This window comes from Falco rusticolus, chromosome 14 (assembly GCF_015220075.1).
Source record: "Falco rusticolus isolate bFalRus1 chromosome 14, bFalRus1.pri, whole genome shotgun sequence".
Lineage (NCBI taxonomy): Eukaryota > Metazoa > Chordata > Aves > Falconiformes > Falconidae > Falco > Falco rusticolus.
The window spans coordinates 7,751,955-7,764,926 of NC_051200.1; the positions used below are offsets into that span (position 1 = coordinate 7,751,955).

Consider the following 12,972-nt stretch of genomic DNA (forward strand, 5'->3'; position numbering starts at 1 on the left):
GTTGCACTTTCTGCTTCCACAGAGAGCTTTTTCCAAGGGAAAATAATCTCTACCTTTTTTTAATAGCCTTTGGGAGTAAGCAATTTCTCCCTGCTGTTGACTAGAACAGACTGGATAGGCCCTGTTTTTCTATTTATCCTCACGTGTAACTTCATGTAACACAGCCCCACGGGGGGGCGGCCTCAGAAAAAGCCACGGCAGGAAGGCCCACCGCCTTGCGCAAGAAGCTGAAAGGAAATAATAAAAATATTGCTTTCATGGCTGCACTGAAAGTCTCCTGTTCTTGACCCTTCCTGCTCTCACCCAGCCCCCGCAGCAGGATCTGGACGAGCTCCGGGTGCCTGCTAGGGAGAGACCCCGCTCGGTGCCCACCCCGGGGGGGGCGGGGCTGCCTCCCGTCCCCCGCGGCCTCCAGGCCGGCTTCAGCCGCCCGTTTGTTGTAAGAAATGACGTCACGCCGCCATCGCGCCATTGTCATTTGCATTTAACACGCCATCGCGCTGCGCTAGCCCGGGCTCGGAAGCGGGGCGCCTTCAGCCCTGCGGCACACACCGGCCCCAAAGCTCTTCCCAGGGCACCCAGCCGGAGCGGGGCCGGGCTAGCGGGGGGGGGAGGCCGGGCCTGCCGGGGGGGGAGAGGGGGAGCGGGTGTCGGCGCCGCCATGCCGAAGGTTGTGTCCCGCTCCGTCGTCTGTTCCGACACCCGTGACCGCGAGGAGTACGATGATGGGGAGAAGCCGCTTCACGTCTACTACTGCCTGTGCGGGCAGATGGTGCTGGTCCTGGGTGAGCCGCGGGCCGGGGGACACAGGCCGGGGCTGCCGGGGAGGAACGACAGGCCGCGGGGCCCGAGGAGGTGGGGAGACAGGCCGCGGGGCCCGAGGGCCCGAGGTGGGGAGACAGGCCGCGGGGCCCGAGGGCCCGGGGCGGGAGTGCTACAGGCCGCGGGCCCGGGCCGGGGGGGGCTACAGGCCGCGGGCCCAGGGGATGCGGGGCCCGGGGAAGGGTCAGGCCGGGGGGCCGCGGTGCCGGTGTGGTCCCCGCCGCCAGCCCGGCCCTGCTGCCGCCCCGCAGACTGCCAGCTGGAGAAGCTGCCGATGCGGCCACGGGACCGCGCCCGGGTGATGGACGCCGCCAAGCATGCCCACAAGTTCTGCAACGCCGAGGAGGAGGAGAGCGTCTTCCTGCGCAGGTGGGAGCGGACCTCTGCCCAGCCCTGAGAGCCCCTCCACGGCCCGGGGAGGGGGCTGCCCTGCTCGGGCCTTGCCCCCGCACCAGGCTGGGGTCTGTCAGCCAGCCACCAGTGCCCGCTGCTTGTGCACTCCTCTCAGACTCTTCCTCTTTCCCCCAGACCAGAAGGCATAGAGCGGCAGTTCAGGAAGAAGTGTGGCAAGTGAGTGACCCCAGCAGCTCTTTACTGACTTTTAGAACGTTTGTGAGGCAACCGTAGGAATGCAGAATCAGGGTTTTCTTACAGCTACGTGTGTTTCTGTTTCCAGGTGTGGACTGCTGCTCTTTTATCAACACCAACAGAAAAACGCGCCCGTGACGTTCATTGTTGATGGTGCTGTGGTCAAATTTGGCCAGGGCTTTGGGAAAACAAACATATACACTCAGAAACAAGAACCTCCCAAAAAGGTAATTGTCTTTAGAGAAGTGAAAAGACTACCTCTGCTTTTCAGAAAGGTGTGGGGAGTAAAATCACTTAGTGCAGGGGGCAAAGAGGAGAAAAAAGAAAGGAAAGGGCCTCTAAACAATAACTCATTTTGGTGTCTTCTCACTGTCTGCCTTAAGTTTTCCTTTACAGAGGTCACTGCATCTTGAAGTTCTAGCACTAAAGGAAAGCAAAATAAACTTGGAAATCTAGACTGTGCCTGATAGTTAGGCTCAGTTACCAGAATGTTTCTGCTTGTAAGTAGGTCAGATTGGCAGTCTGCACAGTAATTCACAAAATCTGTCTCACCTGTTAAAAGTCACTGAGTTTGCTTCTGCTAATGACAACTCCTAAGCCTAGAAGTCACTGGGGATAGTTCTTCTTTGCAAGCCATGGAGTTCAGGTAATCTCAATGGCTTGCATGAGAAGCCTTAAAAGCTCTGGAGGGGGAAGTGATCCCTAGTGGCACAACTGTTGCCAAGGTTTGACAAAATACTCTGTTTCTCACCCAGGTGATGATGACCAAACGGACCAAAGACATGGGCAAGTTCAGTTCTGTCACAGTCTCCACAATTGATGAAGAGGAGGAGGAGATTGAAGCGGTGAGTTTTGTCTGCCCTTAGGGGCAGTGACATCCAAACCGGGCGGCTGTCTCAGACACTGCTCAGAGCCAGTGATTGTCTCACCATTTGGGTGAGGTGGTGTTACTTTGGGGTTTGCTGTTGCAAAGTGACTTTGTATGTATTTCAGAGGGAGATTGCAGACTCTTACGCACAGAACGCAAAAGTGATTGAGAAACAGTTGGAGCGCAAAGGCATGAGCAAAAGAAGGCTGCAGGAGTTGGTGAGTGTCTTCAGTGTTGAACACGAATCCCTGAGATCTGTTGGCTTCATACACAAAAGCTATATGGCATATTGGACTACAAGTATAGAGAGATCCTGGTACAGTGATAGGTAACTTGTAGCTTTGTGAGGATGAATTTTCCTTTACAGGTTTTATAGAGGTGTTCTTTTAGTCCTCCTGAACTTAAAATCATATGCAATTACCTGTAGGGCTAACTGAAGAGCAGCCAGCAGGGCTTTTGCGGGGAGGCTTTCCATGACCAACACGACAAGGAACAAGGGAAGGGGGAATCAGGCTGTAGCTTTGCCAACCAGAACACCCCCGTGATGCTTTGCTCTCACGCCAGCTTGGCAGCGTTGGGGCAAGCTAAGGTCCTTGTGGAGGACCTGACAGCTCAGCTGCTACTTAAAGGGTCACTTGGAAGAATTAATGGCAAGAACATACAGCTGATCTTACCTGCTGCAACAGGAGAGCAGTAGATGAACACAGGGGGTAATGTGCAGCTTCCGCTTGAGGACAGAACATATGAAATTGTCTCCTGTGCAGTTAGTCTTGGGCTTTTTATGATTTTAAAGGTGGTCCTCGCTTTGTATGTCAGGGGAGGAGGGAGTCAGCAAAGGACTTGAGCTGCTTTTGCTCCTGGTGTGAAAAGCTTGCAGTGGTCAGACAAGAAGACCAGACCTCACTGGAGCACTGAAGGGAAATATATCCAGACATTATTTCATTCTGTCTTAATTTTCTTAATCAGGCTGAATTGGAAGCTAAGAAAGCCAAGATGAAAGGAACCCTGATTGATAACCAGTTCAAATGAAACACTGCACATCTGCTGGGTGTTCGGAGACAGGAGAAAGCTACCAGGAGCTATTGCTTATCTGTCAACAAAGCAGAAGTAACAGACAACATTCAAGGGCAACGTGCTGCAACTAGCTTGGAGGATGAGTACCTCTCTGTCATCAGTGGTACTCTGGTACCAATTCTAACTCCAGCAGCACTGGAGATTTTGCTGAAACTGCAGTTCTCTGCAGACCCAGTGTTAGGAGCAAGCTGTTCAGCAAGAATATTTACTTTTGGGAAAGCCTTTGCTGGGTGCCTTTCTGAGTTCAGTACACCTTTAGATACCTGTCTTTTTTATTTTGGTAGTTTTCAAATGTTTAAGATTTCCATAAATGTATTCGAGCAATAGGTAAACTGCACAGCAAAGAAGTCATGAAAAAAGTAAACTTTGTACCTGTTGCTCATTTTATTATTTTAAATGTGTCCAAAGTGTGCAGCAGCCTGAGAGAGATGCCATTCCAACACAGGCTGGAGCGACTGAGATGCAGGGCTTGGGGACCGTGCTGCTGCTCACCCTGGCCAGCAGACAGGCTGTCAGAGGTAGCCAGCACAGGCTTGGCTGGAGCTCTAAGAGCTCCTGTTGAACATTGGAAAGCTGCAGTTGGACAGAATTACATTGTCCCAGCTGATACTGCCCGATACAAGAACACGAAACCCAACTCTGTTTGGAAACTACTGAAAACAAAAACTGCCTGCACGTTATACCGCTGATGAGTACAAATATGTAGTTGGAAGCTGCTGCTATGATTGGTGATCATTTGAAGTAGAATACAACTGCATGTCTGAACTAACCTGTTCTGCAAAACGGTGTCAGTATTTGGAGTGGTTAAATGTGAAGGAGAAGGGAAGATTTTTTTGAATGCACTGGCCACCGAGGACTTGGATGAATACACACCCATCCTTAATGTTGTCAAGTACCTTGTTTGGGCAATAATATTTTGTCTCTTACATGATGTAATAGCACTCTATAGCCTGTGTCTTTGTTGCTCTATTTGGGATTAAGTACCAGGCTACAGATTTGCATTAAAATAATTTTCCTAAGGTGTTCTTACTATACTAAGTATCATAAAATAATACAAGTGATGAATGAGATGCTTTATCTCCCAGAATCGTTATGGAAGACTACCTATAATCAATAAAGATTTTCCATCTGGCTTTATAACCCTGACTGGGAAACCTCAGGTCTGCTTAGCCTAAGGATGTGTCCTTCCTTTCTTTAGAAAAGTAAGGCGTAAGGAAGGGAGTGAACTCTACCCCAGAGCTGGCAAGCTGGGGTGCATCTGTCAGTGTGACAATTTAATGCCAGGCTGGGTGAGCGTGTGTTCGGGTTAACTCAAGCAGCGCTGATCTTGGACACTGCTGATCATCTGCTAATCTGAAGCCTATTTCCAGAAGCCCGTGTCCAGAGGCTCTTCAGTTAAGCAGTTCTAAGGTGGTATGTAATACTCGGTAAGGGCAGGAGGAATGAGTGGGTACAACTCGGTTACGCAAAGCCCTTTTCCAAGTGTGGTAGCACAGCCCGGCCAGGCGAGGGCCTCGGGGTTCCTCTGGGAGCGGCCCAAGCCGGGAAGGTTGGTCTCCATAAAAATTAGGTTTTTTTTTTCCAAGCGGGAGTCAAAGACTTTAAAATCTGAAAATAGGTTTGGAGCCGTGTGAGGCCTGCTGGGATGCAAACTTCTGAGTCTCCAGGTGCCATAAAGGACAAGGGATGGTCCTGCTTCAAGGGACACCCAGAACAGAAGCTGACTCGGGGATAGTGTGTGTGTTTTACGGTTAGGGTTACGGTTGGGAGTGACAAAACGCAGGGCTTCAGCTGATGTAGGGCTGCCAGGCGGTGCTAGGACCATCTTTGTGGTTTGGTGAGGCACAAAGAAAATTTGGTTGAGCGCACAAGTTGTCCAAAGTAGCAGTTATCAACTGACATCAACTAACTTCCCCAGCAGTGCTCACGGCACAGGACTCCTCTTTTCTGGCTTTTAGAAAACCAGCCCATGTTCAGTCAGTGGTTTTCATTCTTGTCATTAAAGATCTGCCTAGTTCGGCTCAGGACTTGCTTACAGACCCAGTCAGAAGGGACCATGTAGTCTGTCACGCTGGCCGTCCCCTAGATCCTTTTCATACACCCTAGTTACACAGTCAATGGCTGAAACAACTTCAACAGAGATAATCCAATACGTTACTAAGTATGTACTTCTTACCCCAACTACATCAAGTTCACAACGATTTGAATCAAGTTGGGTGAATTAAAAGATACTAGCTGACTGTAGCAACAGGGAGGGGCACCTAGTTCAAATGCTTGGTCATATGTCCAATTATAACGGATAAAACTAGCCATTCCACGGAGTTTCCCACACCCTGGTAGCAACTGGGTAATCTGCAGCAGCCTTCAGACCAAATTTCTTTTGAGTCAGATTTTGCGTTAGCATAAAAGCCAACATTAGTGTTTAGAAATCTGTAAATATAGGTGGGTGATAGATTTGCTTGTTTAACTGAGCACTGTATTGTACATAAGAACTTGTCTGGATGCAGAGGTATTGCAAAGCAAAAAGTAGCGTGTAAAAATCAAAGTGGAGGAGGGGATCTGTTCAAGAATAATGCCGCACATGGCCAGACTTACCTTGGTGTGTTTCACAGCTTAGTCTGGTCCGTTTTCCAAGCAGCTTTGCAAGAACCTGGTTTGAATTACTGCGTCAGAATAGCTCCGTGTGTAGCAATGCTGCCTTGCTCCTCATAACCTGTAAAAACACCCGCCCCGTGCAGTTTGTAAACACTGAAGAGAAGCAGTAATTGCGAATCCAACTTCATTGGTGTTAATCACAGCTGTACCTGGGGAGCAACACGAGGTCCTCCTCGCCTGCCTCCCCACACGCAGCTCTGGGGTGCTGGGCGTCCCTGGGGCTTGCTCGGAAGCTGCTGTACAGCTTTACGGGCGCCTGCCTGGGCTCTGCTGAGGTTTAACAGCTCAGAGGGAGCCCAGTAAGGGGCTGTCTGTCTCCCAGGGCAGGGTTGCAGGGCGTTTGCTGTTCTGGCACACGGCACAAGGCAGACGTTCCCACCCAGCACGGAAAGCTGCCTTCCAGGGCGCAGGCGGCAGCGGTTGCCTTGCTTTGCACCCACGGCTGGTGCCTCATGTGCTGGGATGTGCCGCAGGGAGCCGTGCGGGGCACTGCGCCCACCGCCCCCACCGACACTGCCAGACGCCTGCGGGACACGGCAGCAGCGAGCCCCAGCTGGGATGCTCCCAAGCTCCCCAGTTCCACCTGCATCCCCACGGGGTGATGGCACCATAGTGACTGGGTGGCTGGACCATGTGCTTCATGGTTCTCGAAGCCTGAAGGCAAATGCTTCTGGTCAGCTGTTACAGCTCTCCTTGGGCTGTGCGCTGTTTCTGCTATGTCACCCACCAGACTGGCACACAGACAGCTCGCTCTGACTCCCTAGACGCTTGCAATGAATCCCAATAAACACACACTAACTTTTTTTGGTGTATGACAATGTGATCAGCTTGGGAACAGCTCTGACTGGTCAACCTACATCAAACTAGCCTCAGCTTTTGCTGGTGCTATCCTAAAGAGCCCCACAGGTCCCCAGGGCACTGCCACATCCAGGCATTCAAAAATATAAAATAATGGGCTTGTTTAAAAAGCTGCAGGGCTGGACTCCAAGGGATGGGAGAGGAAGCCATGTAGCACTCCACTGGGGAGATCTTATGAACCGAGCCGGCCACAGCATGCCGGGGTTTTGGGTGCCTTTCAAGGCACAAGTGGCCAGCGACAACCATCAAACCCCTAGCGAGACACCACTTCCCAGAACCTCCCTGATGCTGTGGGGTTTGGTGTGGGTCTTGGCAGCTCTTGAGGGCTCGGTGTGCCCCAAACTGCTCCTCCTGTCCTCCCCCAGCAGCTCAGTGTGGCATCAGGGTGTGCACAAACAGGGCTGTGTCCCTGCGGGGACAGCTCTAGCTCGTGCCCCACAGCCTGCCCCATGTGCTTTGGGTAGCTGATGGGGACACCTCCCATGGCTGGGCAGCAGCAGCATCAGTCCCGCAGGTGGTTTCACTGCACCCATCCCGCTGGGAACAACCGATTCTACCCCGTGTGACCCAAAGTGTCGCCTCTTCCCCTGCTCTCCCACCCCAGCTGCTGCCAGAGCGGGGCAGGCAGCACGTGGGGGATGCTGGGGCCATGCCTGGCCCATAGTGACAAGGACACAGGGGCAGGGGGACTCCTGGCTCCATCCAGAGCCCAGAGACACAGCCTGGGGTGGCCCAACCACCAGGGATGAGCCGGCATCACACTGACCTTTTGTGAGCGAGGTCCTTGAGGTGGGACGGTCTCCATCGCAAAGCCTGGTGAGATCCAGGCACCAGCCCCTGCAGCGAGAGGGGTGGTGTATGTGCTGGAGAAAGCCTTCAGACCAGCCCCTGTTTCCCCAGGAGCAGGTTAACTCCACACAACACAACTGGTTCCTGCTGCTCCTCCTCCAGCCGAGGCGTCTCGGCCCTGGGGCGCAGCTTTGCCCCACTCAGATCCCGCACAGCTGCGCGCGGCGCTGACACGGCTTGGAGCAGGTCAGGCTTTGGTGGCACATGGAAGGCAGAGATGGGAAGGTGTAAACATGAGGGAGAAAAGCGGCCTCAGAGTGAGCCTGGGGCTGCCCCCCTGCCTGCTGAGCATACCCCGAGCCTCCGCTCCCTGCCTGCACCAGGTGGCTGGAGATCCCTCCTGCCTCTGTTCCCAGCCACGGTGCTCCCTGGTGGTCTCCACAGCTCAGCCTGGATGTGGGGCGAGATGAGGGCTGGGGGACACTGCTGTCCCCATCGCTGCCTGGCCCTGCGCCCATCTCCAGCAGAGGAGAGCGCAGGGAAGCTCAGCCATCACACCTCCCTCCCGCCGCCTGGGGTGAGCCCCCGAGCCCCGCTCCCATCCCTGCTGCCATCAGCACCACCCAACCCCCCCCCAGAAGAGGGCAGCTGCCCCTGCCTTGCCTGGCACCCAAACCTCCAGGCAAAGGGTGGTCCCCCCAGCCGCCAGCCCAGCCAGCAAGGTCCCAGCCCCGCAGAGCTGGTGGGGGACAAGGGCAGCCCCCTCTCACAGCCAGCACAGCACCCAGCCATTCCAAACACCCAGCGCCACTCGCCACCTGCCCCAGCCAGTGACAAGTGTTCCGTATGATCCCGTCTGCAGCGATGCTGCGTCAACAGCTCCTAAGCCTGGGATTTACGGCCGCTGGGCAAGGGGCCGAGACGAAAGCGGCATTACACCCCTCCCCGTGGCGATGAGGCCGATACGCCAGGCTGGGCACAGCTCCTCTGGAGGAAGTCATGACGTACAAGATGTTTGGTACTCCAGGCACGGGAGTTGTTTTTAAGAGGAAAATCCTCCCCTGCCCCAGCTGTCCTTGGACCCACACCACTGGTGCTGGGGGACTGCCCTCAGCTTGCTGCCTTGCCGCTGGCTGGCCCCAGTCCCCTTTCCCGTGCCTCAGTTTCCCCACAAGAACAAAACCCTTAATCCCTCTGTAACGTGCTCCTGTGGCAGGCAAAAGCAGGAGCTGACCCCCCCAGCCTGCTTCCCCAGATAAAGCCGCTCCCAGAGGGGGGGGGAGGTTAAATCCCATGGGACCCCAGGCTGGAGAGGGCTGCCGGTCTGTGCTCCCCGCAGGGAAAACCCATCGCGGGCTCTGCCCTGCATCTCCATGTGCCAGAGCTAAAAAAAGCTGTGAAACACAGGCTGGGTTTCCCGAGTCCCAAAGGCATTAACTACTGCAGGTAGTAGCTACAACCCGTCTCTCTCGGTGCCAGCCCTGCTCTCCAAGCCCAATGCAAAATGCTGTAGGGTGAAGGACTCCGAGGTCCCCCAGCTCTGCTCCTTCACCGCCCGGCACAACAGCCTGGCCCAGCGCTGCGGTCACCCCCCGCTGTGTAGAGCACGAAATGATGCACCTACCTCCCTGTGCTACAGCCTGGCCAAGCATCCCCTGAGGAGGAAAGGAGAGGAAAGGATGCCCCGCGTTCAGGAACAAGCAGCATTTCAGAACAGCCCTTGAAATCCCCGAGAGCTTAGCAGCAGGAGGCAATAAGAGCTGAGAGCCCTTAATTAATTAGCTTGCATTTGTGCAGCAGGAGAGGGGCTGCCCTGTAACGCTGCCCCCTCACACAGCCCCCCTGCCTGCTCCCCACCACTGGTGGCATTGCTCTGCATCTCCCAGGGAAATACTGACCCCACTGTTTCCACAGCAGGCAGCGGGGGTATCTCCCACCGCAGGGGCAGCTGGAAAGCACCAGCACAGGCTCTAGGCTCAACAGCACGGCACGAGACCCCCTCCCGTCACAAACCCACGCACCCGTTCACAGGGGGCCCAGCACGCCACTGCCGTCTGCAGTGGGACGGTGCTGCACGCTCGTGCCCGGCTGCCCTGCTTAGATTTCAGCAATAAAACCAGCTATTGCCCTTTGCAACACCAGGGCTTGTTTGGCTGCCTTGGACGGCACTGAGATTAGTTTCAGTGATTGAGATCAACTGCTTTGAGCAGGCCCGGGCAGCCAGAAAGGACCAAAGGCGTGGGGGTGGCGAGGAAGGACTCCTTGATGGAAGGGCAAAGGAGAGCATCCACTCACCACCCCAGCTCCCCAGGGAGAAACCAGGCAGCTCCACTGGGGCGGCTCGCAGACTCACAGGGATGTTTGGGTGAAGGCCAAGCCACACGCATTGCCCAGTCTTGCAGTGTTTTCCCCAAACTGCCCCAGCAAGAATCCCAGAAGGAATTTCTCCCTTCCCCCAGAGTTTGGGGCTGGGACAAACTTCACTGTCAGGGGTAGGGGATGAGCCTGGGGATGCGACTCCCTGCCTGGCAAGCACAGCCCTGGCACAGCAGCCGTTTGTCTCTGCTCAGCTACTACATCCCGACAGCGCGCCACCTCACACGAGGGCAAGGATAGCCGGGGTTCCTACAGAAAAGCAGCAATTACCTGCACTTACGTTCTCTGGCTGGGTTTTAACATGCCTCAGCAGGTAGCTCAGTTTCTAAGCCAGAGTATGCGACGCCAGCTCTGCTCCTCCAGACAGCAGCAAATATCCCGTAGACATTTCTCCAGCCTCCCAGGCATTCAGTGCCATGGGCAAGGCTGTGCTTTCCAGAAGGTTTAGGCAATTGGCACTTTGAAAACCAGGTTTCATCAGCTCCGGGGAGCAGACAGGCCAGAGGCAGGACTGGTGGCACACAGCCAGCGCATCATCTCTGGTTACCAGGGTCTCAGGGGAGATCAGCCCGGTGAGTCCTTCAGGGCTGCCAGCCGCCATTCCAGCTCACAACCACTGGCAAGGAAACACTGCACAGCCTCCTCAGCAGCCTGCTCTGTGTTTACCTGCCGGAGGCCAAGGTAGCAAGGCTTGCAGGATGGAGGTGGCTCATCTTCCTCCTTCTCTACATTCAGGGCAGAGACCCCCAACCCTCTCATGCTGCAGCTGCTGCAAGAACAAACATGAGATGAAGAAAGCTGGTTTCAGATTTTTATTTCTTTGTACTCTTTAAGCAGGAGTGACTGAAATAGAAACCAGAGAGTCCCATCAGGGGGAATAACTTGATAAAGGCAGGGCAGGCAGTCACCTCTGCCCCATGCCAACCTGTATAAACATCAGCCATCGCTGTTTAGTAACTAGATGGTTTTCAAACAAGTCCATGAACGGTCATAGACTACACATAACAACATGCCAGTTCACAACAGGAAACAGCTTATGTGTACTTCTTGATCTCATCGTACAGGACTAAGACAAAAGCACCACCCATTCCTCTGAGTACATTTGACCATGCACCTTTGAAAAACGCCTTGGAGCCCTCGTCGCGGGCAATCTTCCGCCAGCAATCAATAGTGCCAGTGTACATTATGTCACCTGCAGGAGACGCCAGCGTTAGGAATCAGATGCCCGTGACACCTACCACCCAGGTTAGAAATGGCCTAATGTACCTGCCAGCCTCGTGACTTTAAGTGCATCCCATTTCTTGAGTGACTTTCCCTAGTACTAGTGCATCAGAGCACAAGACTGCCCATGAGATATGCTGCTGCTGCACCACCCCCAGGAGACACTGGAAGGACTGGTTAGAGCAGAAGGCAGCTACTGTTTGCTTTGACACCAACACTTCCAGACCCAAAAGCTATTGCGCAGTCAGCCAGGCCGTGCCTGCTACCAGGGACGTCTCCTCTTGGCCCAGAGACACAAGTTTGCAACATCCTTGGGCAAGTTCTGCTGTTCCTACCTACTGACAAGTATCTGACTCGTGCACGCCACCTTACAGGTGTGCTGTGGAGACTGACCAGTCCGTGTCCCCCCACCTGACATCCACTTCTGCAGCCCCTCTCGCACCCAGCCGCTTGCAAGAGGCGAGGATATCTACACGTCTTGGTGAAAGCCCAGCCACTCTGCCTTCACCCTAGCTCCCCCACCAACTGTTGATTCAGTTGGTTGATTCAATACTTCCCACACAAGGAGGCAGGCACTTACTTCCCTTACGGCCAGACTGCATCATCATGCGACGACGAACTGTATCGAAAGGGTAGGAGGTCAAACCGGCAACAGCGGTGACGGTCTGAGCGATCATCCAGCTGACCACGATGTGGGTGTTCTTTGGGTCCGGGAGCATGCCTGCAGGAGAGAGGTTTTGAGGAGAATGGCAGGTGAGCCGCCAGCATCTGCTGAAATGCACCACAGGCCTGCCACAGGCCAGCATCTCCCTTTTCGTGCCTTTATGGTCAACCTACCCTTGGCGGTGTCGTAGATGCCGAAGTAGGCGGCTCTGTAGATGATGATGCCCTGGACAGAGACGCTGAAGCCCTGGTACAGGCCCCGGAGGCCATCCGACCGGAAGATTTTGACCAGGCAGTCACCGAGCCCGCTGAACTCCCGGTCAGCCCCGGCTTTGCCCACGTCTGCTGCCAGGCGGGTTCGGGCAAAGTCAAGGGGGTAGACGAAGCACAGGGAGGTAGCGCCGGCGGCACCCCCGGACGCCAGGTTCCCGGCAAAGTACCGCCAGAACTGGGTGCGCTTGTCCACGCCGCCCAGGAAGATCTGTTTGTACTTATCCTTGAAGGCGAAGTTGAGGGCCTGGGTGGGGAAGTACCGGATCACATTGGCCAGGTTGCCGCGCCAGAAGGAGAGGACGCCCTGCTCCCGGGGGATGCGCACCACGCAGTCGATGATGCCCTTGTACTGCTTGTCGGCAGCGATCTGCTTGCTGGCGTGCTGCACCTGTGGGGGCCGGGATGTCACCGGGATGCCACGGTCAGCGCCGCATCCCCGCGACCCCCCGGCGCGCCCCCCCCCTCCTCTCCCCTCCCTCCCTCCCTCCCTCCCTCCTTGCAGCGACCTTGGGGCGGCCCCAGCCCCCGGCGCTCACCTGCAGCAGCAGCTTGACCCGCTCGATGGGGGCGACGGCGGTCTTGGAGATGGCGGCCGCCACCCCGCCGGCGAGGAAATCCTTGGCGAAGGACACGGCCGCATCGGTCATGGTCGGGAGGCGGCGGGCGAGGCGAGGCGAGGCGAGGCCGGGCCGGCGAGGCGAGGCGGGAGGCGGGAGGCGGCGCTGCGGGCGGCTGAGATGGCCGCCTTATATAGGGGCGGGGCGGGCACGTGGGCGGGGGCGCCC

General features: G+C 55.4%; 2 protein-coding genes across 3 annotated transcripts; one reads left to right on the plus strand and one right to left on the minus strand.

Annotated features, from left to right (window-relative positions):
- Positions 1-629: 629 nt before the first annotated feature.
- Positions 630-4,371, plus strand: C14HXorf56 (chromosome 14 CXorf56 homolog). 2 transcript variants are annotated; one of them, XM_037407717.1, is made up of 7 exons: positions 630-785; positions 1,074-1,191; positions 1,351-1,392; positions 1,499-1,637; positions 2,166-2,255; positions 2,404-2,496; positions 3,245-4,371. In XM_037407717.1, the coding sequence occupies exons 1-7, from the start codon at positions 662-664 to the stop codon at positions 3,305-3,307; spliced, it is 669 nt and encodes a 222-aa protein (XP_037263614.1). In that variant the 5' UTR covers positions 630-661; the 3' UTR covers positions 3,308-4,371. The 2 variants fall into 2 exon arrangements, with proteins under 2 accessions (XP_037263614.1, XP_037263613.1); XM_037407716.1 differs by lacking the exon at positions 630-785 and adding an exon at positions 836-855.
- A 6,456-nt stretch (positions 4,372-10,827) lies between these two features.
- SLC25A5 (solute carrier family 25 member 5) lies at positions 10,828-12,931 on the minus strand. The gene is made up of 4 exons (XM_037408286.1): positions 12,724-12,931; positions 12,089-12,575; positions 11,832-11,972; positions 10,828-11,222 (listed from the first exon to the last, which is right to left on the minus strand). The coding sequence occupies exons 1-4, from the start codon at positions 12,832-12,834 to the stop codon at positions 11,065-11,067; spliced, it is 897 nt and encodes a 298-aa protein (XP_037264183.1). The 5' UTR covers positions 12,835-12,931; the 3' UTR covers positions 10,828-11,064.
- Between the last annotated feature and the right edge of the window lie 41 nt (positions 12,932-12,972).

Bases quoted from the DNA above. Each gene is read 5' to 3' on its own strand.
- C14HXorf56 (XM_037407717.1), top strand. From the start codon at position 662: ATGCCGAAGGTTGTGTCCCGCTCCGTCGTCTGTTCCGACACCCGTGAC. The intron at 786-1,073 runs GTGAGCCGCGGG...GCCGCCCCGCAG, and splicing joins GCAGATGGTGCTGGTCCTGG to ACTGCCAGCTGGAGAAGCTG. The intron at 1,638-2,165 runs GTAATTGTCTTT...TTTCTCACCCAG, and splicing joins AACAAGAACCTCCCAAAAAG to GTGATGATGACCAAACGGAC.
- SLC25A5 (XM_037408286.1), bottom strand. From the start codon at position 12,834: ATGACCGATGCGGCCGTGTCCTTCGCCAAGGATTTCCTCGCCGGCGGG. The intron at 12,576-12,723 runs GTGAGCGCCGGG...CGGCCCCCACAG, and splicing joins GGGTCAAGCTGCTGCTGCAG to GTGCAGCACGCCAGCAAGCA. The intron at 11,973-12,088 runs GTAGGTTGACCA...TCTCTCCTGCAG, and splicing joins CATCTACGACACCGCCAAGG to GCATGCTCCCGGACCCAAAG.